Source organism: Python bivittatus, unplaced genomic scaffold (genome assembly GCF_059951505.1).
Source record: "Python bivittatus isolate LINGU-HERP-01145 unplaced genomic scaffold, Pbiv_v1 ctg000220_np1212, whole genome shotgun sequence".
In the NCBI taxonomy this organism is placed as follows: Eukaryota; Metazoa; Chordata; class Lepidosauria; order Squamata; family Pythonidae; genus Python; species Python bivittatus.
Genome location: NW_028277048.1, coordinates 16,989,256 through 17,001,323, shown reverse-complemented (window position 1 = coordinate 17,001,323; position 12,068 = coordinate 16,989,256). Strand labels below are relative to the sequence as shown.

Here is a 12,068-nt window from a genome sequence, read left to right as displayed (position 1 = left end):
CCTGAGTTCCATCCAAGGTAACTGGTGACTTGAGATTTGCCCCTGAACAGTGTGGTAATAAGGGGGAAAGATTTCTTTAACACCGACACAGCTAAGGATGACTGAAACCTTTGTCTCTCATGGGCAGGGGATCAAAAGGAAGAAAATATTCTGGGCATGTTTATACCATGGTTAGGTTTAAGTGGGGAAAGCATGTTTATCCCTTTATGTGCCTTCAAGTCAGTGTTGACTCCTGGTGACTGCCTGGACCAGTCCCTGCAATTTTCTTGGCAAGATTTCGGAAGTGGTTTGCCCTTGCCTGCTTCCTGGGGCTGAGAGGGAGGGACTGGCCCAAGGTCCCCCAGCTGGCTTCATGCCTTAGGCAGGACTAGAACTCCTGGTCTCCCATTTTCTAGCCTGGTACCTTAACCATGACACCAAACTGGCAAGCTATGCCATAGCTAGGTGCAAATGGGGAAAGGATCACAATTTGAAGAGGTAAGTTGCAGGTCTAAGTACAATACACTTCTGAATTGGCTTTGTTTTTCTTTCTCTGCACTCCCTGCCCCCACCCCCCAACCTATTCCATGTTTCTTTCTATCCCTTTGGATGAATGCTTGCATTCACTAATTTGTCTGCACTCTTTCTTTCTGCTGCCTCCTGCCCTTCTTCCCTCCATCTGTATCCAAGGGTCACTCTTTCCTGTGCTTCAGGGGGAAAACGTTTAAAACCTGCAGCCTAGCTCAGCTTGGCAGCTGGAGGTCATGATGCCAGATACGTAAATAGAGAAGGCAGAAGTTAGTTTCTCTCAAACTCACAATTCTCTGCCACATTTTTACACTGTGGTCTGCTTGGAATCTGTCTGAAGCAAAATATGAAATATAGTAGAAAGGCAACTTCCTCGTGAGATGGGTGGTGACCACATTTGAAATATAAATATAAATAATATCTGCAACCCCTAAATGCCTTGGGTGCAGCTCCAGAGACTTCCAAAAGTTGTTATTCATTTTATTGTGAGAGAAGGGGAGAAATACTTAACACATGCCTAGAGAGCAATTTCATTAACTACAGTACATTTAAAGTCAAATGCAATCTTTATCCTAGCCCCATATATTACTTTTAAAAATATAGTCCCCAGCCCACTGCTAAAAGCCATCTGCAATCTAAGATCTTGCCAAGCCAGACCAGATTGTTTGACCATCTAACCTAACATTGCCTCCAGTAATTTTCCAGAATCTCAAACCGAAAAAATCTTGCTCTTCACTTACTTCCTGATCTCCTCCTTGGAAACAAAGATGCGAAGGGTTGGAACAGGGTTCTTCTGCGTGCACAGTAAAGGCTCACTCAGTGAGCAATATCAGATTATATTGGGTGGATATTTCAATTGCCTTCTTGGAACCTGAACCTTGGTCCAATGCAGACCACATTTGGCTTCACGCAGTATTTAAGGAGCCAGGGCAAACAGTGCAAGGGATTTGTGAAAACTGTTCTTTTTAAGAAAGGATGTCACATTTGGAATTGTTTTGCTGTAGGAGATAAGGAAGCCTTCCCGCTCGATCATGCTTCTATTGTGGCGAGGTTTCATTTTTCCAGTATTTTAGATGGCAATCTGGTGCTGCAGATTAAATACAATACTTTTGCCAGTGACATTTCTCTGTGTCAAATTACTGTGACCGATACAAATACTTATTGGCTAGTGTCTATGCAATCACTAAGCTTAAGGCACACATGTTTTCACCCCATGACATCTTGTTAAAGTTTATCTTTCTTTTAATGCTTATTTTGGTTAGCTCTTTCCAAAGAGAGCACTTTCCCATATTACCAAATGAGCTCATGTTAATCTCAGTAATTTTAAGACAGTCTATCCCTTCTCCTCCATAATATTTTACCCTTTTCAGAACAAGTCTTTCTTAGGTTTATTGTTGAAATACTCTCTAACTCTCTAGGATGAAAGCAGGCATATTTTTGCCCTCCTATTTTTAGGAAAGTGAACTGACATAGTTTTCATTTCTGCTCCATCTATACCAGTGTTTCTCAACCTTGGCAACTTTCAGACGTGTGGACTTCAACTCCCAGAATTCAAGGTTGAGAAACACTGATCTGTACAGATTCCTGACTCTTGCAGCAACATGAGATGTGATACTAATAAACTAGCAGTACTTAAAGGACCCATTACTTTGGAGCCCCTCCCCATCACAAAATTTCCAAGAGGAAGAAAATGCTGTGCAGAAGATACAGATACTTAATCTTCTTCCATTCAACCTTTTAATTCAAACTCTTCTGCCAAAAGTGTCTTACTCCCATTCCTTTTCAAACATGTGCAGCACCCTTCACCTGGGTGCTGCTTTTCAAATAAATTAGAATTAAACTTACTGGTTTTCAGACTGGATGAAGTGTGAGAGGATAGGCAGAAGAAGAAATAAGGGGAGAAAAGGTGGAGGGAGTTTAAGAAAAATGTGGTTTTTATTTCGAACTTACTACTTTGTTCACTGTCATTTCCTCCTTGCAGCTCCCTATGAAGTTGCCAACACATTCCACAAAATTCCATACAATCCTCATTTCACCTCATTCTTTTCTGCAGCTCCCAAAGTGCCATTCAGCACAATGGCTGAAATCTGCCATAGAGTTTTTCTGCCCTACAGCCTTCAGCTGCTCATCTTCCATGCATAAACCAGCTGGAAATGAAACCAGCCTAAGGAATCCTTTTCTAGATTTCAACCCCTTCCTTCGCTTTGGCCACAGTGATGGCCTGATCTTCTGCCCAGCATGTTTGCCACAGACACAGGTGGATTCTCCTGCTTCTTTACCCATTCTGCACAGGAAGACAAGGCAAGACAAGAATTCAGTTTTACCATTTTTCCTGTCACTTGGGCTAGTAGGGGCAAGTGGCAGAATTCTTGTCAATTTTCGCTAGCTAGAAAAGAGAAGTGAGAGAGAAATGTCCATGGCTGGCCACCAATGAACTTCCAACAGAAGAAAAAGGCCCAGCTGAACTTATAAAAATAAATGGCTATGGAGAGCAGAGACCAAGAACTGGAGAGGCTGCAGTAGCCAAGTGGGGTGTGCTTACAAGGAATTGAAACACAGAATGCAAACCAGACAGCACGGCTTGAGCTGGCACAAGGCAGAAAACACTCCTTTTGACCCAGAGCCAGAAAACATGGGTGGACATTGTGCTAGGTGCTGTCTGGGGGTGAATTGAACAATTGATGTCATATGTTTCTGCCCCCTAGAAATGGTGAGTGGTGCATGCTCACACTGAAATAAGGTGGAAGTGTGGGTCTGCTCCATAGTTGCCCTTCATTGTGAAGTAGGCCACACATGAAAACTATAATGCTATCCTTAAAACAGGTTTAACAGTTTACAAAGCAAAGAAAACCACTCCAATCTATTCATACCCCACAGGGGAAAAATGGGGAAAATCCAGCCTCATCTTTTCTGTGTAATTCTCAATCTCCTGAGGTCCTTGAGGCCCCCCAGGGACCATGTATGGTCTTTGGCCACCAAGAAGTTCACCCAAGTTCTAGAGTCATGTTTATCTTGCAAACCCAGCTCTGGGTGCTATATCAGGGCAGCACTTTGGGGGGAAGTGTGGAGCATCTGTTTCTTCTCACTATTACCTCGAGTGTTTTGTCATGGAAAGGCGTTTGTCAGTCTAAAGTTGCATGCAGTCTAGCCCTACTCACACTTTTCCCCACTGCTCCAGGAAAACTGATAATCTGTACTAACTCTTTTAAGAATCGATGGGTTGGAACCTATGGCTTGAAGGTTTTAATTTCTGTGATGTGAAAGGAATGTGATCTAGTGAGCAGATGGAATAGATTCCTGCAGAAGTCAAATTTAGGTATTTAGGAGAGAAATGGAATCTTCCCTCCTTCCACATCTGCATCCCCCAAGTTTTTTGTTCTCAGGATCGGGAGCTACTTCTGGCTAGAGCATGGGAGAGAGAGAAAAATTAGCAGAATCCCCAGACCTTAGCCCAGCTTCCATTGGAAACCTTCCAGAGACCAAGGAGTCTGGCCCAAGAGCAAGAGGTGTAAAAGGAGTAAAAGACGGGAGGGAACTGAGCAGAGAGAGAGAGGGAGGAAGTGCCAGCACCGCTCTTTTCTGCCTGAGCTCTGCTTTCTCCCTCTAGATGGAATAATTATTTCCAGCTGCCCTGCCAGCTCATTCAGCTGGCCAAGAGGGAGTCCCAATTCATTTCAACACTGCAGGCCAAAGCAGGCTTCAATGCTTGTAATTTGGTGGGGGAGCTGCCACAAAATGGGCTTTGACACTTCAGAAGTGGGAAGGGAGTGCTGTGTTTCCAAAAGCTGTTGCCCCAGCTTCAGATGTACACTTTGGACACGCTCAGAAGTACCTCCTTTACCGTCAGCACACTTATTTTCGGAAGGAGCACTGATGATAAAGGAGACCTACAATCCAAATCAAATCATACACACTGGGTAGGAGGGAGATTTTCTCAGCCTCACCTTATCAAAGTCCATCCCCTGAATCAGCTTGTCCCAAGTTGGCACTTCCTAATTTACAATTCCCATCATTCTTAGCAACCTAGAATGGATGGCAGCTATAATTAAGCAAATCTGGGAGATACCAGGGTGGGGGAGGCTGTAAGAGAATATTTGGCCCATCTACTCCTGGTGCTGCTGTCCTGATCAAACTGCTAGCTACAAAATGGTTTTTGTTTCCTGTCTTGCATTGCCACTCACAACGGCAAGATGCACTTCCTTCTTCGCCACCTCCTGGATACCACCAGCAACAGGGCCTTAAACATAAAGAAGGTCTTGTTCTGCGGCATATGGAGCGTGCATGGATAATAGAGAAGAATAAGAACTCTGCCCACACCTGTCCTCTGACTCATGGCAAACTCAAAAGAGTGCCAGAGAGACTGAAAGAGAGAGAGAGATGATGCCAGATTGCAACCCAGAGATCTCACTTTAACTTTTCTATTCCCTTGTGCATTGGGAAACAAGGTACCAGGCTTTTCTTATATATTCTCCCCTCACCCTGCCTGCCATACAAGCTGGGCTCCAACAACAACAAAAAGAGGGCTGGCTACAAAATCTGGATCAGAACTAGAAGAAGTTACAGCTTCCCTGATTCCTGCTAGACGAGTTCATCTAAAGCTATACTACAGATTGCGGAGATGCAACCTGGCAACCAGCTCTCTGTAGCTCTCAAGGCAGCCAGGAAAAAAGTGCAGGACCAGTTTGCAGGCTGAGTTAATTGGCTTTGAAGTCTAGGCTATAATCAGGCAAGGCTATGAGTAACCCTATGAGAGCAGGAGAAAGCATCCTGAATAAAAAATGTTTAAAAAGCAGGAGGAAGGAGCTAACTAGAGAAGCACTTTTGAGAAGACTGCAGCAAATATTCATGTACTTACACCAGTGCAAAGAGAGAACTGAATTTTTCAGAAGAACTATTCAAGTATACAGAAAAAAACTGTTTAGACCTATGTGCTAGGCTTACATAATGAGAAAATCTATAGCTGCCTTCGTTACAGGCAGCTTATTTGTTTTAACACGGCAGCTATCTCCTTGATGCTCACCAGCCTTCAGATGATACATGCGTATACTGTACAGTACAGGCTGTTCCATTAACATCCACTAGAGGGAGCACTGCTATAATTCTGGGTGCCATCCAGATAGGCACCAAACATTGCACATCTATGCAATGTAGCACTGTAGGTCTGAGAGTAATGCAGGGAGTCATCCAAGCCAGCTTTCTCCAACCTGCTGCCCTTCAGATAGGCTAGGCCACAACTACCAGCCCCTGAAACCAGGGTGTCCTTTAAGCACACTTCCTAAGGATGGTTACCTCTGCCTTAAGACAAAAGATCCTTGACCTAAAACGCCTGCTGGAAACCTTAAAAACTATGTTGAGGGAAAATCTTCTCACCTGCTTTTTTCATCTGAACAAAACTACTTGAGTGTTTAGCTAGGGCAGTGTTGTCCAAACTTGGCCACTTTGAGTGGACTTCAACTCCCAGAATTCCCCAGCCAGCCATGCTGGCTGGGGAATTCTGGGAGTTGAAGTCCACTCATCTTAAAGTGGCCAAGTTTGGACAACACTGAGCTAGGGATTCTAAAACCCTTCTTTTTGTCCACTACCTGTTAACGCAGTGAGCCACAGAGGTATGTGCGTGAGCTTCACTGATCTAATGGACAAGAAGCTCTAAATGTTTTGCTCTGTTTCTAGCATTCTTGTAATCCATTTGCCAATGGCCAACATTTTTATCTTTTGCGATAACAGCCTCTCTTAAAGGCTCATTTATCTTCATAACACTACTCTGAATTGTTTCCAAACAAATGCATTATTTAACTACACATCCACAGAGACAGGAGAGAGATGGACGTGTTTTCACACTCCCAACTACTGTACGCTCCTAACTCCTGCTCAGTCACATGCAAGAAAACAGAAACACAAACACACAGTCACACACACCCACTTTTTTTGCCTCTTCAGGCAGAAACACACACATAAAATGTATGTGTGTGTGTGTGTGTATATGCATATATATGCATGTGTGTATGTATGTGTGTGCATGTGTGTGTAAAATAAATATATATATCCTCTCTGAGGCCCCTTGTGATATACAAACATTCTCCTTTCTTTCTTCTAATTTGTAAAGATGAACATTTCATTCATTTTGTAAAAACAGAATTTACTAAAAGTTGTTTTTGAGCAATATTCCTACTATGTGAGAAACCATCACTGAGTCTGAGTTCTTTGCAAAGTAGTATCAAATCAATGAATGTACTGTGGAACAAAACCATCAGCACTACATACTTTCATCCTCTTAAGCTTATTCTTCAGCAGAGGTAGACAAATTTCAGGCATGTAGGAGTCTGGTAGAAAACAGCAACGAGTCGATGATGAAGCTGTATGTACAGTTCAGTAAAACAGTGGCTTGGGTGAAAACCCATTTGTTGTCTACACTTCTTGATACATACATTCAAGTATAAATGTAGATCTGATCTGTTCCAGATCAGGAATCCTGATACAAAATTCCAAAACTGGCTAGTAAAGACTTGATCAAAATCAACCACTAATGATACTGATGTTTTACAGGTGAGAATTGTAAAGCTAAATTAGATTAGCAATTAGTAGAAGTTTAACTATGGCAGAATTTGTTTTTTAACTGCAACTCTCCTTGGAGTTGTCAAACTGTTTGAAATTGGTAGCCCTTGGAATTCTACTGTAGGTTATCCAGAAATTATGTACTGTAGAACATCCCAAACTACTTTTTGCCTATCTTTATTTTACTGGTACCCTCATTTTTGTCTGCCTCACAGGAGTGATATTAAGACTACTGTACAGTGTCTCTGCCTCTTGGAAATTATTATGTGGCATCTCATTACACTCTGCTCCCTCTTCCAGATGAGATGGTCCGGAATGCATGGTCATGCATGCATTCTGTTGAGTTTATCATTCTCTTCAGACCTAAAAGCAATGGCAACAGGTCAGAAGAAATGCCTAGACGGCATTATGGAACAGATGCAAAGTAAAAGACTGAAACTAAGCCCAGAAGGGACAAAACTGAAAAGCCATTGATTTCTGTGTCCCAGAACTTAAATTTTACCACACTAGAATAAGATCATACTTCCTTGAAAAAAAGGGCAGTAGTATTTTCCAAGTGTTTTGTATTTACAGCTGGCCAGGACTAAATTTTACCAGCTACGACAGAGATTTTTGTGGCTTAGCACTCCTAAATGATAAGCTACTGCCTTTCATCCATGCACTGAAAACTTGTGGTTTGCACTGCTGCTTACGAAAGATGCACGTTCGTTCTCTCCCTGGGGATTCTCTTGTAAAGTTTTGGAGCTCTGATTAGTACGGGGTGCAAAATGGATTTTGAAGTATAGTAAAAATATCCACAACAGTAATAATGGGTTTTTCAAAACCTAAAATGCTCTATCTGATTAAAGAAACACCTTCCCTACTTTTAGATTGGTATAGCAAGTCCTGCTGGTTTGTGGCATCTCCTTCTGTTTGAGCTACAAGCCAAATGTTCAGGATTTTTTTCCTGTTGGTGCTGCTGTTACAGAACTCTCTCCATGTAGGATGCTACTAAATCAGTCTCTTTGGGGCTTGGGAACAAGTCCTCTTTTAGGACTTGCTGAAATACTAATGTCCAATTTTACAATGGTTTTAAAATGGTTTTAAACATTTTGAAAAATAAAATGGTGTTTATTTCAGAATCCATCTGATGTAAAAAAAGGAGCAGGAAGTAATTGAATAAAAGCATTATGAAAGTATGTTTGAGATAGATCTAGGGGTGGGGGCACAGATGAATACCGGGGATATTAGAAGAGAAACTTTGGAGTAGCACTCCACCAAACTTTACGCTCTACATATGCCAACGAGCAGATTTGAAAGCCAAGCCTATTTGTGTAAAATGGTCCATATGCGCCATGCTGGGAAAAGCTCATTTGAGGAAGTACTTTCTTCCTCGGTTAAGTACTGAATAACTAAACCAAGCTGAAATCTGAATCCAGCTCAAGTCACGTGAACTCAGAGGGTGCCCCCTGGTGGATAAACCAGGCATAGGTACACATAGAGAATCTGGCAGTAGGAATGTGGGGGCAGCAGAATGGGCTGCAGTTGGCAGAGCCGACACAATAAAGATTCCAGTTTAACAAAGACAGAAGCGCTGCTGGGAGAGAAATAGAGGAGATCAAAACTTCAAAATTCCATGAATGGACCCAACGAAAATGGTGCGGCGGACTCCAAAGGAAAGGAAGGGGGCCTATTATAAAAGTTCACTGGGCACTCCTTCTTTCTAGGGAGCCCCACTCAGGAAAGCCCTAGGCACACAGAAGGATGACAGGCTCACAACTACAAAGCGCACAGGCCTGCAGTGAACTGGAGGCATGGATGACTGACAGCCCTTCAGCGTGGGGACGCTGCTCTGGCGTGTTGAAACCCGCACACGAGAAAGCACAAAGGGTTCCCGTTGCTGCATTGGCAGATGGGAGGCGTGGAGCTAAGCAGAGCCTGGAGGTCTGGCACAGTGCCTGGGCACACCTTGGGGTGGATAGGGGCAGAGAAGTCAGGACATGCCCCAAAGCGTGGAGGACGCAGTACAATAACCAGGAGGAGCCAGTTAAACTCACAACCAGCAAGCGCTGGGCACAATTTCTTTGCATCCCAGGTCAAGAGTGCTATGGCACAAACAAGGCACAGTAAACACACACATACACAAAATGAAGGGCACTTCCACAATGACAGTTTTCTCTTGTAGCCCTCTCAGGGAAATCAGAATGGAGCAATTCCCAAAGTGGTGCAATTCCCAAAGAGTGATTCATCCCAAAATAAAGGCTAGGTATGTTTTTCAAAGGGTCTTTTCACAAAGAGCTTCTTTCAAGTCAAAGGTACTGCATGAGCTTATTCAGTCTACCCACAATTAATTTCCTCTTAAATATCCATATAATGGAATTCTTTTCTATACCCATATATACATTTGATAGTAGGGAGACACTTCCCCCTTATTTTTAAGTTAACCAAAGGGCCCTGCGAACGTTGCCACGTGTAGTAATAGTTCACCTAAAAATGGTGCGTGAAATGTTCTGAGATAAAAGTCCAGTGTTCAGTAGCTACAGTTTGTCTTCACAGGCATCTGGTGCCCAGATTCCAGTTTAAATCTATGTACCCAAGGCTGGCATTACAGGTATGTCAAATCACAGCCAAAGTGTATCCAGGAACAGAGTAGGATTTGGTTTTTTAATTAACTGTCAAAAAGCAGACTTGGGGCAGGAATATTTCTGTAGCCAGACAAACTTTGGAGGCTGGTGGGCGTATATAGCACTTTGAGAGCATGCTGTCATGGGTCTGGCCTATTCACAGGGACTGTGAAAGCTTCCATGTTTTGAAAATGATCCCCTCTAGCCCTCCAAGATGTTTCATACTATTCACAGCTACATTTAACTTTTTCTGGGGAGGCAGGCATGCTTCTGTACAAAATACTATGCTTTCACCACCACCATTTTTGCTTTTTAAGAGTGCCCATGAAATCTATGTATATGGGACTCAGAGGCATTTTAGAAATAGAGAGGGTGCCGGAAGGTTATTTTCTCTCCTTTTTTAGACTGTTTACTTGAACAGCCCTTGCAAGCATCAAGTGGTATGTTCATGAACAACATACAGAATATAGGATCCCACGATATGATATCCTACAATTTGAAGCCACTGTTGTATAACACAGTGCCAAAACTACACACAACTCTAGAGTGATTCAACTGAAAGACCCCTCCATGTTTAAATTCTGCTCCCTGATTGCTTTCCAGGACTTGGCAACACACTGATTTTTGCAGTGGAACTTGAAGATTGTTCAGAGTGTATGACAATGAGTGGAATAGAAAGCCATCAGCTTGTAACTAGATTTTGTGAACTGCAATGAATGCCTGTTCAGACAAAATATGAAACCCCAGTCAGTAATACAGCTAACATATTCAAACCTCAGGCTTACCATCTTCCTTTGCTTAACTAAAGATTTTCCAGGATAAGATGAGCTACCATCCTGGTATTGGATCATATTATTCCTAAAGATCACACTGTCCTGTGGAAATCTCCCCCAAATCAGTTTACAGTACAGTGATTTTGCTATTCTTGTGGGAATCACTCCTTTAGATTCTGAAGCACAGAGTGCAGATCTTCTAAACAAGAAGAAGGTGAAATATAAATGACACCTAATATAGTACTGCCATAACTAAAATGTCACACATGAGAAAGAGCTTGAGAAAGTGAGTAGGCTGAACCAAGTTTCTGGCTCAAAATATTGATTTACAGCAATCTTCCCTATCTTTATGAGCTACAGATGCACTGAATTGTAATTCAGTGAGATGTGCTGGCTGTGGATGATCAGTGTTGTAATCCAAAATAGCTGGAAGGTGCTAGGCTAGAAGGAGATGCCAAAGGCATTCATTCATTACAGTGATTAAGCCAGCCTACTGCTGCTCATGAACATTTAGCCTATGCAACCTAATGCTTGATTGTTTGCTACAACTGGCATTGTGGAGAGAAACAACTCAAGAGTCAAAAGCAGAAATTAATCCATACCCAACAACATCTCTCTCACTGCATTATACACCACTTGTACAGCACTCAAACCAAATTTGCCCCCAGTGCTGGACAAGGTTTTGAGTCCTGCTGGTCCTTAGAGTCTGGTACAAGACCCAAATTCTACCCGGCCCTGGGCAAACTTGCCCCTGCCAACTCTTCTTTTCAGGTAACTTACACAGTGATGCCATTTCCTTGGGCAGGTCAGTAGGATAGCTCCGGAAGTAACCTCCATTGGTCAGCACCTCAAAATGTGGGTTAGGGAAAGGGAAGGGGTATACAGCAGGAGGGAAGCCATTCACGTGGGCCAGAGGAGTTCCACCAGAGCACCCTCTCTCCTTGTTTACAGCCATGACTGAAAATAGGAAAGTCAATGTGTGAGAAAACAAAAATTCCTCTTAAAAGAGCTGGTTGGTGCTGACAGTGCTCCAGGCAGATGGTCCCATGACTGTGGCCTTCACAAATATCCAGTTCAGAGGGAAAGGTCCATGTCTTTTCTGTCTCCTTTTGATGCAGTCCTGCAAGGGAAAGAATTGACATTAGTATCATTCAGCTGTAGAGAAAACAGTCCATTCCCAGCATTCTGTTTGTCTGTTTATTTATTTATATTTCAAATTTGGTCACCGCCCATCTCACTAGGAACTTTCTCTATTGCCATCCAGGATGGTCACAAGGAAGAGATGGAAGTTGGGAAAGAGTTGCAAAAAAAGATGAGGAAGAGAAAGAACTTTTTTTTCTCCATTCCTATTTGGGTTTTATCATTTTTGCCATTGTCACCATCTTTTATTTTTATTTTTTGTTTTTTATTGTAGTTTTTTTTAAATAGTTTTACTTGTGAGCCACCCAGAATGGTTGGGAGACGTACAAATTTAATAAATAAATAAATACGTATCAGAGAGATGACGACATCTTGTCCTTAGCAGCTAGAAAGCAGGAGACAGAGAAGAAGCAGGAACAGAGAAAAATGCTTCATTGTGGAAGTGAAAGAAATGGGCAGAGAAAGGTGACAATGTTTGACACCTGCTGCAGTT

General features: G+C 42.6%; 1 protein-coding gene across 1 annotated transcript in view; it reads right to left on the bottom strand.

Annotated features, from left to right (window-relative positions):
- Positions 1-11,557, bottom strand: part of RARG (retinoic acid receptor gamma) — a 77,819-nt gene extending 66,262 nt beyond the window's left edge. The window contains exon 1 of the mRNA XM_088137990.1: positions 11,216-11,557. Within this exon, the coding sequence (XP_087994116.1) occupies positions 11,216-11,390 (175 nt within the window). The 5' untranslated portion in view covers positions 11,391-11,557. The remainder of the gene's footprint in view (positions 1-11,215) is intronic.
- Between the last annotated feature and the right edge of the window lie 511 nt (positions 11,558-12,068).